Source organism: Lolium rigidum, chromosome 3 (assembly GCF_022539505.1).
Source record: "Lolium rigidum isolate FL_2022 chromosome 3, APGP_CSIRO_Lrig_0.1, whole genome shotgun sequence".
Lineage (NCBI taxonomy): Eukaryota > Viridiplantae > Streptophyta > Magnoliopsida > Poales > Poaceae > Lolium > Lolium rigidum.
Window position 1 is genome coordinate 274,593,960 of NC_061510.1, and position 13,998 is coordinate 274,607,957.

Here is a 13,998-nt window from a genome sequence, read left to right on the forward strand (position 1 = left end):
CAAATATTACATCCCTCAGAGTAGTACAACAGAACATAGCAGGTCCATAACTCATTCATACATTATTACAAACCATACATACATATCATCCTGGAGCTCCTCTTGGGTCCTGAGAGGGTTACTCCTGGGTTCGAGGCGAACCCAACTTAACTTACAATATAGAAGTTTCATGAGATTAAACATTTATTCACTCGAGCAGCTAAGTATTAAGAGTTCGTGCTGCTCGGCTACTACTACTACTCGATACTTCTAGGCTTGGTCTCCTCCTGAAGCCTCCCCAGTTCCGTAGACTATGAGGTAGTCTACGCCTTCAATACCTCTCGAGAGGTCTGGTTCTTCATAGCCGATGATGTCGGCTCCTTCAGGGTTGTCGTTGACCTCCTCCAGATGGTTCAGACAATCTAAGCAGGGGATTTAAGAGTGGTATGAGTACGAGCGTACTCAACAAGTTCATATTAGGGAAGAGGTGTTTAATGCACTAACTACGGTACCCGATCAGAAAGTCTGATACCATGCATGTTCTGATAACCATTTCTTCAAAAGGTTGTTTTTATTCAGAAGAACTATGTCCGTCAGCCTTCACCGGTTGACTAGAACTTCATGGAGTTCCTTTCTGGCAGCGTTCGCAGTTCCAAATCCCGGAACAAGGAGTGACTGGTCACAATTCGTTACACTCTGCGAGAGGTGTGTTTCTTTACCCATAAGAGATCTTAACCTTGGTGCCAACCGGGCAGCTTTCCCGTCCACACTTCCTTTGGTGTGAGGCCCGGTATAAGGTCCTAGTCAATCATGTTCCTCCGCTACCTCGCACACCCACCCGTTGTTGCATACCCCGACCCTGGGTCCTCGTCGGTCCCATTATTCCCACTCACGGGTGGACCCCGACCACGACGACGGTTTGGGACTCGTTAACCAAACTCCTTCGCCGGTAGCCGCAACCCATCATAGACCGCAATACCGTGGGGAACTTAAGGCTTCCCCGACCCTACCGCTTGTTCTTCGAGCGACAAGTGTCTATGGACTATGCCGTGGGGACTTAAGGCTTCCCCAGCCAACCGCTTGCCCTGACAGATACAAGTGTCTACGGTAAAGCGCATCCGTTGATGTACGAGAGGTGGAAACACTTTTGACTACTCCGTCCCACTCCAGATCTTATGGTGAACACGGGTTATACGGCACAAGAATCATCTGGACGACATTTGTTGTTTAATCCTAGATGGATATAAACCCTTGCAATGGAACCTCCACCATATCAACACAATCCATGGTTCCATTGCCCACCACATAGTCATATTCATAGTTATGAAAATAGTGGTTTTGCTTTTTATGCAATAGTGATAAACATAGTACTTTGCAAGTAATTTGGTAAAAATACTCAAATGACATGAGCAAGCGATGAACTTGCCTGAACACTGCAAAGTGTTGCAGTTGGATGGTGTGGACTGACCCTTGTCCTCTGCTGCTGAAAAATAGCATCATTGTCCGATAAGGGCAATGGTTAAAGAAGCAATTATGCATGATTCCATTTTTATGGTTTGTTCCCCCCTTCCGATGTCGTTGTTATTTCATGTGAGAGGTTAATACTAAGAATAACTTGGAGATACGTGATTTAGGATAAAATACAATCTTGAAATATTGTCAAGATGTTTTTAAAGTCCAATTGCATTGATGGACTTATTTTCTTGATTGAAAATAATTTGTGTGGTTTAATTCATTATTTAATTCATCAAATTAAGACTTATTCTAAAGTATCTTCAAAAATTCTCTTTGATATTTTATTTGGATAGAGAATTTTATGCTGATTGATTTTCATATTTTTAATTATTTTTTTAGAGCCATATTCTATTTTCTAAAATTCTTTGAAATCCTTACTTAAATGGTATTTTGGAAAATGTCCAAATTGCCCTCGGGCCCACCTGTCAGGGTGACCCCGAGTGGGTTGGGCTCAACCCAGCTGGCCTGGTCTGGCCCACTCGGTTGCCCACACTTCCCCTCTCTCTCTCCCTTATGAACCCTAATCCTTGGCTCTGGCGACGCGCGCGTCGCCGCCCCTTCGCCGAATTTCTCCGCCCGACTCCGGCCATCGCCGCCGGCGAGATGGGGTGCGTCTGAACCGCCGTTCGACGGCGCTTCAGATCCACCGCGCCGATTTGCTCTTCGTCGCCTCTTCGTGTCGCCCCCAACCTTTCTGCTTGTCTGGCCGTGGAGATCTACGGCGATCTCGTCGACGCCGACGTTCCTGGAGCCATGGCGCCGCCGTGACTTCGCCACCGTGTGCGCGAGCTGCCGCGGCACTGCCATGGCCTGGCTTGGCCTGGCGTCGCCGTGATTCGGCGCGTGCCGCCGTGGCCGCCATGGCGCCACTGTCCTGCTCGACTCTAAGTAAGTGCTCCACCTTTCTCTTTCTCCTGTGCCTGCTCTTCCCCCTCCTCCAGTAGCCCTGGCCATGGCTTCCCTCCTCGTGGAGGTGCTGGCCGTGCTTAGCTGCTGTGTTGTTGCTTGTTTCTGCGGTGTTGCCTGTGCTACTGCCATGAACCCTAGCTACTGTGCTGTCCTATTATGCCTAATGGCTATGCTTATGCTGCTGCTGTGCTGCTATCATGGCCCTAGCTTATGAATTCATGCTTGAGCTTGTAAAAGCTTGCATTTCTTGCTAGAATTCTGCCTGTGCCTCTGTCTTGTTTCTATGCTTGCCTGACACTCATGTGTATTCATATATGCTTCAATGGCTTGATTGCAGTATGCATTTCTTGCAAATTTGCAAGTGCCTGAGCTTCTGTGGCTATTTCTTGTGCTCAAATTCATGAGCATGCTCATCTGAGCATTGCTGTTGGCTTACTGGTATGGTTCAGGGATGAGCACTAAGTGGTTTACTTGTTTATCATGATCCAGTGGTTCATCAAACCTTTGATGTGCTTCTGGATACAATCATAAGGTTGTTAATTGATTATCTGTGAAGCAATTCATTAAGTAATGTGTCTGTTTATTTTATATGGTCAATGTGATGCTAGAATTGGGTTCTAGCATGCTTTAGCAAGCTACGGTGATCCAGTGATCATCAGCTGCTTGATCAATGCTTGCTTTATTTACTGCCTATGCCTGTCTGGGATTATTCTGGTGACTGTGCATCACCATGCCTTGTGCTGGTGTGTGCTGTGGTTGGCTCAAGCAATTGATGTTGCTTCCAGTGATCAATTGGATCATGTGTAAGTGTTCCAGTTACTGGTGATCTATGTCTTTCATTTATCTGTATAGCCTATCCTTGTTGATTGGATAAATGAGATGAACTGCTTGCAGTGATGACTCTTATAATTAGTTTAATTGAGCTAGAGGGATGCCAACATTAGTTGGGGACCCTAGCTCCACTTTGAACCCAATCTGGGTGATGATATTTGTGCTTGGCTTGATGGTTTGGCTGTTTTAGGGTTTGAGGTGACCCTGGCAGTATTCATATGCTGCCCGAGGGTAGCTCCCCTATTTGGTGGCTTTCTGTGATGGATAGATGCTTACTGGATAGTCACTTAGTGAATTTCCAGTAGCCTAGATGTTGATAAACAGGATAGGCACATGTTGCCTGTCCACCTGATGGTTTAGCTAGGCTAATAGGTGCTTTGTGAATATGGATGACTACAAGGAGTAAATCCATGTCTGGATTTCTCTGGTTTTGACCTCGTGTTGTCACAACCAGGTGTTCCCCGGTTTAGTTTCCTTCTAGCCATATTTATTCTTGCTGGCACCAATTGGTTTAGTAACCAAATGATGATACATCCAGGGTTTTCCTACCCTTACAGTGCTCTCGTGATGCAAGCATGCTTAAGTATGAGCAAGATATGATCTTGCTCAGGCTCTTGTGTGGTATACCTTACTCCAGCTCCTAGAATGTGTTGTTGGTGTAGAGGTTTGCCTCTGTGTTGATCTTAAGGTTGCTTTGCTTGCCCTGCTCCTCCTGGTGACTTGATGAAACTTGATTTAATTCAGAGGTGTGCTGGAATAGATTGAACAGTGAGGCTGTTCTATCTGTTCTAGCTGTTCTTGGTGTTCTTGGTGTTCTTACCAGTTCAGTTCTGCCGATGGATGATTCAAGTGACTAGGGTTTGGCTGGGAAAAGCTTTTATATGCTGCTGACTTGCCCTTGTTGGTCGACAGCACCTCCTGCAGCTTGGGGTGACTCACCCTGGTGTGTGTGTGTGTTGCACATGCACATAGCCTGGTGAGCTGCCTGGTTGTGTGTGTGTGCAAGTGCTGTGCACTTGGACTTGGTCCTATCTGTGGCATGGATCTGCTCGGCAGAAACTTGAGCATATCCACTTCATTTCATTTGTTTGCTAAACTGCCAAGTGGTTATGCCACTTGGCATAACACTTGTTCTTTTATTTGTTTTGTGTTTGTGTGCAGGGACACAACCTGATACTCCAAGGATCATAGAGATCATCAAGTACAAGGCTAAATGAAGACTAGATTGTAGTGTTAGGATAGAACATTAACTTGTACTTTTCTTTCCTGTTCATTTTCCATTTTGTCCAATTCTTGTAATTTGTTGTATTGTTCATTTATTTTCTTTATGAATATTGTAATGACAATGTAAATTGTGTGATGATCAATAAAGCTCAAGGTTTTCTCTAATGAGCTTTATTTATAATGTGCATTATTTATATTTGGTACTTTAATTATTTACTTATTGAATTTCCTCATAAATAAAGTATGAGATATTTATTTTATGTTTGAATTTGAAATTCAAATTCAACCTTGAGTTGAATTCAATCATGCAACTTAACTTTGTGATGCAAACTCTCCCCTCTCTTCTCAAAAACTTAAACTATTTAGGTGAGATGCAAGTTTATCGCACTCTCGAAACCCTAACCCGATAAGGTGTCGAGAGAGAAACTTGTCCCCCTACAATGCAGTTTTTGTTTAAAAGCGCGAAATTTCCCCAGAATTTGCAATGCAATGCACATCCCTTTCTAAATTCTACCCCTCGATCGTCTCTAAACCTGGGATATTACAGCCCTCTAGCTGCACTCTTCCTTTGCATAGCCAGGTGGTAAGCTGACCTTACCGAGAATACTCCATTTTTGTATAATTCCATGCCTGGAAGTCAGCTGACCCTGCTTAGGTTGGGATTGGATCATGCACCATTGTTAATTGAATCGGATGAACGGGCTCACCCAGGTAATAAGCAAGCACATTTTTCATTCAAACTATCGTGGTTACAACTGTTAAGCTTCATGCACTAGCCACTTGAACCAAAAGTCCGAACTGATGGAAAGGGCTAGGCAATCTACTTATACACTTCAACAATAACAAGATGGTTTTTATGATTTAATTGCAGTTGAATGGAATTCTATCAATACGGGGGAAAGCCTAACTAAGAGATGGTAAAATAAGATTAGACATGTGAGCCATTCTCTTAGAGGATGGCTCATAACCACAACGATGTTCATAGAAAAGGGGAAGAACCACTACACCTTTATTATTATTGAGTTAGATAAGTCCATATGCATGAATTGATATAGAGGCTGGGGCTTCCCATTTTCGAAAAAAAGTTAATGATTTAGATAAACTGAGGGATGCCGATTGCATCTTATCAAAACTTAGAAGCGGTGAAGAGACTAAGTGGGTTGAACACGCCAAAGGTAAATATGTACAAGGGGAAGTAATACAAATATTTTCGTCTAATAGCTAATGGAAAACATTGAAAGAAAAAGATTCTTCAACTTGATCAAGACGAGGTGACAATTGTAGGAGAAAAGCACCTGAAGGTTTATATAACTGAGTACTATAAGAAGTTGTTTAGGTCACCGGCACAAAACAATTTCTCTTTGAACGAGAATCATATTGATGATATACCGAAATTGTTGTAAGAAGAAAATAGTGTTTCAAGTGTTGACTTTACAAAAAAGGAAGTACATGAGGCTATTTCTCATGTACTTCCTTCTTCTCGGTGGTTATAGCACCAATATTTTTTCTTGGTGGATGAAACAATGACACCAATCTCAAAAGGGAGCTGTATACAGGATTGCCAACCTAAGATTAGTATCCATCATCCTTTAGCATGTTGGAGATCTCATGGAGGAGTGCCTGGGCAGTCTTTCCTTTCATTTGGTGCGGAGCTGTCCACTGCTGATACCTGTGAAGACTTCCGGTGAAATCGGTGAACAGGCCATCAACGCCAATTACGCTGAGCCAATACTCATATTCAGCATAAGGGTCTTGGTGGAAGTTGAAGTGCAAGAATAAGTTCTCGTTTCGGAATGTGTATGGATGAACCTGCAATGCATCATTAATTTAGCATCGTATTTTTTCAAAATGGAGGCTAAGACCCCCAGCCTTTGCATCAAAAAGATAAAACACTTGACAGCTCAGACAGCTCACCTGAAGATTCAGAGCATGTGCTCGTGCCACAAGATCAGTCAGATGTCCTAAATGGTTATTTACTGTGGAAGAAATAACTGTATCCTTCCATGGACCAATCCCAATTACATACTTCCTTATGAACGTGAGATAACCATTCGAAGTTATCTCAGAGTATGACTGCACGTTGGAAAATATTTTTTGAAAAACAAGTTATATTGTAGGAAAAAAAAATCACTGCCTTTTGATGATTTTGAATACCTGGTTGGTATCTTGAGTCCGAGCTGTGGTGTCATCTATTAGAAGCAGTTTTGGAGAGTTTGTCATGTTTGAGATGTAAATGAGTGAAGTTGGAGCAAAGGATTGGATGAATAATGGCTTCTTGAGCCAATCTTCAGACATGTATTCGCCTTTGTAGCCATACTTTAGAAGTGTCTCCACGAACTTGTCCTCAAACTTTTTGCCACCAGACCACTTTACCTACATGATCATCCAATATAATCATGCAGTTAATTTCCATGAAAAAATCTCTAGAATAAAGTAGTTTCATCCTTAAGCGAACAAACTGCTCTCAGGAGTTGGTGAGGTTGAAGTCACCTACATATTGGTTAATGAAAATAGGACTTTTGATCTCTGGGTATATTCCAACTACCCTCTCAGCATAAAGTGCAATCTGGATAAACTCATCGAATGTAATGATCTTGTACTTCCCTGCAATATAGTTTGAGAAAAATATTAGCAAGTGTAACAGATAGACACGTGGTTCCTTTCTTAGATAAAGAAATGGGGTTGTGTTCAATGAAGATCAAGAAATGTGAATGACATCTAACATTAACATAATTTATTCGACTATTGATATGAACATGAGCAGTGTACAAGGCAGTAGTATTCGAAAATCAAAAATAAATAAAAAAATAGAAAAGACAAAGCATACAATTGTACTGTTGATCCCTGAATGTGTAGCGTTGCTTCACCCTCAGTGATTTCAGTTCGCTTAGAGTAAAATCCACTGTAAGCAAACGGAACTCCAAGAGTCAAGAGTAGATTCACAGCAACAAAATGAGCTAGAAATAGCAATAGAACAAGGTGTTCACAATTTCCATACCAACAAACCATCCGGTCACATTTGCTCTCTCAACTTCATAGGTTCTCTTCCTGCCAGCAAACTCTGCACGGTCAGCGATGTCAGTCGTGGCATCGAGGGTTACATCATGAAAGCATATCAGATGCCCATCCTTTGACGCAAGTATATCAGTCTCTATGAAGTCTGCACCTTCCTCGATAGCCCTCTGTGAGAACGTACCAATTCATACATTCAGGTTTGCATTAATATATTGGATTTCAATCTTTGAGAATCTCTATCGTATGCTAATTATAACTGAACATGGTATCCAAGATATTGTTCCAGCATACAAGTAATTTTATTATGGTTGGACATGTGACTGCCTAGTCATAGATTGATATTATACTGTAAACTAATATGGTAAACACTAAATACAGCCGAGTTTCATGGGCCACTTGAAAAAATATATTTATTACCCTCAAAAAATATCTTTATATAAAAAGATTGAGAAATATTTGGATGCTGGTAATTGAGGACTAAATCGATAGTTACCAAATAGGCTGCCGCAGTCTCTTCAGGAATTTCGCCATTGGAACCCCTGTGGGCAATGTTGAAAGGTCTGAATGTCTGTAGCGGCTTCTTGTGGTTCACATCAAGCTGACTACGGTGAGGGGAAGCTGGATTGGCATCAGATCTTCCAAGCAGTACCAGGACAACAAAAACAACAACAGAAACGTGCCCTGTCATCAAAGATGGCATTCAATCAACTTTATCTTGAAACTGACTAACTATTCACGACAGATGAACCCCATGGCGAGGTTCTGATTCAGTTAAACAGAAAGGAAACATTTGTATTCTCAGTCTACCAACAACAACAAAGAAGCTGAAGAATGCACAAGTAAACCGTATAGGATCAGATAAAACTGATTTGAATACTGTGTATGCCTTAATGATAAAACAGAAAGATGAATTCTGTAATTTTAGTCGCACGCACCTCGGGAAAATATAGCAGTTATCCCGTAAAAAGCTAAAGAGTAGTTTTTTTATTCTTATTCTTGCCAAGAAGAGCAGTGACAATGGTTATCTCACAAAAAAGACAGAGCAGTGAGAACTGAGAACAGGCTAAACACCAGAAAAGATTTTTTTCACGATGAGAGAGAGATGCTGGGTTAGAGAGCAAAGAAAATGGGGTGTACAAGACTAAAAGAGAGAGGTATTTGTGCTTACAGAGCGAAGCCATGGCGCTTCTGCTGCCTCCTTCCTTCCTTCCCCTTCTGCCGCTTCCTCGTCGATGAGCCTTTAAGAACCACAGGGCTGCCTAGGAGGCAGGCCTTTCTTCTCATAATTCACAACGCTATTTCTCGCTAGACATCTCCTATATATATAAGACCCCACCTCGTGTTCTATGTTTTTTCCCATTTGACAGCAATACTCCACCTCGTGTTAACTCGACTTGTTTTTTTTTGCCCAAGACAGTATGCTTTCTTTTCTTTTCAGAAAGGGTTGGAGAATGAAGTTGACCGCAGTAGCAATTTGCTGGAAAAGCACAAACAAGTCATCTTCCTCTTCGGCATCGACAGTGTCTCTATGCAGGTAGGTTGTTATCAGTTGTACAAAATGATGTGATGCACTGGTCAAGAATTTCAGCCGTCAATGAAGACCATTGAATCGACTCTGAGTGTCCATAGGTCACACCCACACTGGTTGTAATGCTGCCGAGTGGACTAGGCTGGGCCTGACGGAGACTGTACAGGGGAAAGATACTTCTGACTTCGTGACTTCATTGCATGATAGTTGGCGAGACAATGCAACATGCCAACTGCTGGAATTACGCCCAAGCATATCCGTCTCATCAATCGGATATCCAAGCGTAGGAGTCATGCTACGAATATCAATGATTTTCATTTTGATTTATATCAAAGTTCCCAGACTGATCACCACATGGACCATTTTTCCAGGCTAGAGTTTGGAAGACAAATTGCAACTAGAGCTGAACAGAAATGCTCCATCTAAAGGATGTATGTAGATCGCCAATTGTGGTGATCTAAACAGATCATTTTGGGCTTTTCCTCCTTTTCGACAAAAAAGGCTCAAAATCTGCCCAGGAGGTCAGGTCAATATTGTAAGAGAAGAGGTGACAACGAACTCCAATAGTACGATTCCCAAGGAAGCTAGCATATACGCCATGCTCAACTGTCTACAGGCTAGCATTCACTGGTATGAGAGACAAGGACTTATCTCATGACCGACACATTACACATAACACGCAGCTTGCGCTAGTGACACAGGGAAGATTCTAGACACACACTGGAAAGAAGGCCCGCAGAAGCACACACTCTACGACCACGGCATCCATGGAAAACCTCTTTTTGCAGTTGCCGATACCTACAACAGTGAAGTGTGACTGACTCAATCCTCTCACAAAATTATGAAATAAAAATAATAATTTCTTAGTATTCTCTTTCTCTTTTTGGTTGTGTGCTGTGTGCATCCGTATTTGTCATTAGGGTATTGCGTTGTTGCAGAGGCAGTATAATTGGTATCTTCGAATATTAATATATTCCCTTTATCAAAAATGAAATAAAAATAAAACATAATTAAAACATAATTATTTTGTAAAGCCATGTGTCTTTTGTGCTTTTCCAAATTTTTTTTTGCACAGATCTTAAAACGTAACTGTACACTTAGCATAAGGACAAATTAGTAACTAAACCATTGGACCCAAAGCCCAAGTCCAGACCACTCGATGTGGTTCCCCTACCCCACGATCTCTTGCTTTGAGCCTTCGAAGCTAATCCACCACCTCTCTCCTCTCCGTCGTTCCTAACGGCCAGTCTCATGCGACCAGTGCGGCCGCCGACCAACGGCATCGTCATTGATCCATTCCTAGCGTCGCTGTTGTGAATTGGTTTCGAGGCGGACACCTTCTCCAACGTCTAGCGTAACATGACTAGGACCATGGCCACGGCACCGACGCGACGAGAAATCCAAGAGACCGGGATGCACACCCTTCAATTTTAATATTTTGGTGTGTTGCATATGGGTTATGCCGCCGGCGATCGCGGTCCTCCCCATGGCCGCTGGCATATGCTGTCTGGCGATGATGGAGGTGGCGGTCGTGGATCCGACTCCCGCTCAGATCCGTCGTTGACTTGATCCATGGTGGTCGACAATGCGTGGAGGAGGCGGTGATGGGTTGTTGGAGCCTCAGCTCGTTGGCGTTCCGGCAGATGTGTGCGCCTCGCACGGATCCAACTGGTTGTCAGTTAGGAAGGCATGGCTGCTGGTGAAAACCGAGTTCAAACTTCGGTCATGGAGGGTGATGGTGGCGTCTATGCGTCGTTAGCTTTTTTAAGGCATCGTCGACACAACCATCATCTTCTCGCTCGGGCTGCTCCGGAGGAAACATTAGATCCAGGCCTCCTAGATCGGACGATGGCGATGCGCTGCGCCATTCTCCCCTTGGGGCATCGTCTTTGGAGCATATGTTGACTGGTGGGGCTCTAAGGTGGAGCCGTCTGGTTCTTACCGCATCGACAACGGTGGGTCTCGGTGGTGCGGAGCCGCGGAGTCTTGACGGAGGACGCGTGCTGAGGTGCGAGCGCAGGGTGGACGAGGAGGACGAGCTGTCTGGCACCATGGTAGTGTCATTGGCATGATCGACAAAGTTTATGTTGTAAACAACCATAACACGGTAAACGAGAACGGTAATAATTGCAACACATAGTATGACGGAGAAGTTTGTGCACACATTAGTCGTTACAAGGATAACAGTTGTTATTGCACATGGTAAACGAGAACGGTAAACGAGAACGGTTGTTATTGCACGAAGTTTATGTTGTAAACAACCATAACACGGTAAACGAGAACGGTAATAATTGCAACACATAGTATGACGGAGAAGTTTGTGCACACATTAGTCGTTACAAGGATAACAGTTATTATTGCACATGGTAAGACATCTTGTTCCAATAAGAAAGATTAGAAACACGTACCCTTACCTATGGCGGAAGAATGAATGACCAACATAAACATTAGGTTGTGTCATGACCTGCGTACTGACCTTTTCTTCTAGAGAAAATAAACTATTAAACACAAATTGGTTAGATATTCTGATGAATGCATACTACTTACGAATTTTAAAGGTCAGATCTTCTTTCATATAGAAACTAAACTATGGAATAACATAAAGGGAACATCAAGTTATGGTTGCTTCATGGTCTTCTTGACGTTCAACGATGTCATTGTGTCTTCCACTAATCCATTGCATTCTTGAGGAAGCCAAGTTATGGTCGATTGCAGGTGCCAAAATACTTGGGGAGCATTTTGTAGCCTAGGCTAAATTTTGCGTTTCGTGTGGCAGGCTTAATAAATGTTAGCCCGTTGCAAACGAGTTTGGGGCCACTTCTGGCACTTATTTTGGTGGCATGTGAAGGTTTTTCTGCTAAGGGTGGGCAACTAAACTCCCCTTTGTATGGTGGCATGCATAAAGCCTATTTTACCTCTGCTAATACACACTTGTTTGGATGCACACATGAGACTCTCATAATCTTGCCATGGTTCAAACACGGTGAGTTTACCATGCCATTGCATGTACATCTGATCATAGATGAATCAGAAGAACAAGAACTTAATGATCACCATGATCAGTTCGACGATGATGAAATCTTTCACCCTACTCTATCGTACCCGAGGTGCTTCTTATTCTAAATACTTAGCTAGAATAGGCATTGGCTAATGAGCCATGGCAGGATGCATTGGTTGATGAGTCATATCCTTATCAGCCAAGAAGCTCTAGTACTCCTCTTGTGTCTCATTGAAAGTATCATATCCTCTGTAGATGTTGTCGAAGAAACCATTTGACTTGCTCTTGGCAGAATTTCCATGAATTGTAGATTCATGGATGCCTCCCTTTGAACACAACATACCATTAACATGCCACAAGAAGGACAAGTAAGAAACATGATCGTAATTATCAATGAAGTCGTAAGAAAGCATTACATGTTCAGACCAAATCAGTAACTAAGAGGAGCAAGCATGATCATTACCAAAAGTGGATTATAACTTCATCCCGCCACTACAACTATGTTGTCAACCTACCACCACAACTTACACTCATCGGTGGCGAAGGAGAACTCGATGAACAAGAGGAAGTAGCCTTGTCACCATCACCGATAGGAGTCCATTGCCTATCCAAGGAGAAACTGCTGCCAGTGAGAAGTGTCGGTTTATTAGCAGTGTCTATGAATGCTGGTGTACTTGTGTGGTCTAGTGATTTGGTCCAACACTTACCATAGAAACACTAGTGGAAAACGAGCCTATAGCACCGGCTTGTAAGGGGCTTTTGCACCAGTTGCACAACCGGTGCAACGCAATCGGAGCTAAAGGCTCCCCCTTTAGCACCGGTTGTGTTGCGAACCGGTGCTAAGACCGGTTGTGTTGCGAACCGGTGCTAAGAGCATCTCTAACAGAGCATGTAAAACTGCAAACCGAAAAACTCGAGTTCAGTCTTCCAAAAATATGTTTACGAGTTGCAAAACGGCTAGCGCAGAACAGATCCTGTAAACTAAAACTGAAAAGCGGAATATTCGGAAAATCATCGTCTTCTTCGTAAGATCTGTCTGCGCTGCTGCCCAGATCTTCCCGCTCGGCCGCCGCCTGCGCCCCTAGCTGTAGCTGCGAGTTTGGAGGTTAGGCAAGGATGGTCGTGTACAAGGAAGAGCCGAACGCGGGGCGCAGTTCCGAGAGCAGCTCGGCCGGACATGGCCGTGGTTGGTGCTGCCGATTGACTATTTGTGATGCTGCTGCTGTGTGTTGCTGCTCAAGCGAGCAGGCCACCGCGCGGCGCGCATGCTGCTAGCTGCTAGCTTGGCCAGTGCTAGACTGCTAGCTGCTGTTCCGGCCGCTGCAGCTCGGCCGCTGCTAGCCGCTGGCCGCCGCTGCCCGTCACAGGCCTGGCCCTTCACCGCCTTGCGCCATGGCTTGTCGTGTACGTCCACCGCGCGTCCCGTCTGCAACCACGAGCTTGGTCCTCGTCGCATAATTTTAGCAAAGCAGCTAGAAATCGGCGGCTGAAGGTGGTTGTACGGACGGCGACGCTGGAAAAGTCCGTTCAGTTTTGGGCCTATAAACCATCCTTTGATCTGTATTAATGCGGGTCGAGTCTAAAATTTTTCGGGCCCCTGAAAAAGTTTTTCGGGCCGGACAACGAGTTCAGTCTCTGTTCTGCGCCACTTTCAACCCGAATCCATAAATCAGCCGGAAAAATACGGTTCCGGCGTGGTTTACGGGCTCTGCTAGAGATGCTCTAAAGGGGTACCACCTGGCGGCTGCCAAGCGCCCACCCGGTGCTAAAGGGTTTGCCGCGGCAGAACCCGCTACCGATGCCATTTTTTATCCAATTTTTTCTAATTATTTTTCACTCCCTTTTTTTTCTATTTTTTTCCTTTTCTAGTATTTTAGTTATTTGACAAGTTTAGTCTCTAACAACACTTAATCTCTAGTCAAATTACTCCAACACTAGCACGCTTAACTTCCGAGTTCCTTCCCATCCCGCTTCCAAGTGCTTCGCGCGCATGTTATTG

At 43.8% G+C, this 13,998-nt stretch overlaps 1 protein-coding gene across 1 annotated transcript; it reads right to left on the reverse strand.

Moving 5' to 3' along the window:
• Positions 1 to 5,812: 5,812 nt before the first annotated feature.
• On the reverse strand, positions 5,813 to 8,754 carry LOC124703441 (glycerophosphodiester phosphodiesterase GDPD6-like). Its single transcript, XM_047235653.1, has 8 exons — positions 8,642 to 8,754; positions 7,967 to 8,154; positions 7,457 to 7,640; positions 7,286 to 7,360; positions 6,953 to 7,062; positions 6,613 to 6,831; positions 6,373 to 6,531; positions 5,813 to 6,267 (listed from the first exon to the last, which is right to left on the reverse strand). The coding sequence occupies exons 1-8, from the start codon at positions 8,652 to 8,654 to the stop codon at positions 6,031 to 6,033; spliced, it is 1,185 nt and encodes a 394-aa protein (XP_047091609.1). The 5' UTR covers positions 8,655 to 8,754; the 3' UTR covers positions 5,813 to 6,030.
• Positions 8,755 to 13,998: the final 5,244 nt, after the last annotated feature.

What these genes read in the sequence shown, in the direction of transcription:
- LOC124703441 (XM_047235653.1), bottom strand. An exon ending in TGTGACCGGATGGTTTGTTG is followed by an intron (nt 7,361 to 7,456) that starts GTATGGAAATTG and finishes GTTTGCTTACAG; the next exon opens with TGGATTTTACTCTAAGCGAA. An exon ending in CACATGCTCTGAATCTTCAG is followed by an intron (nt 6,268 to 6,372) that starts GTGAGCTGTCTG and finishes GATGCATTGCAG; the next exon opens with GTTCATCCATACACATTCCG.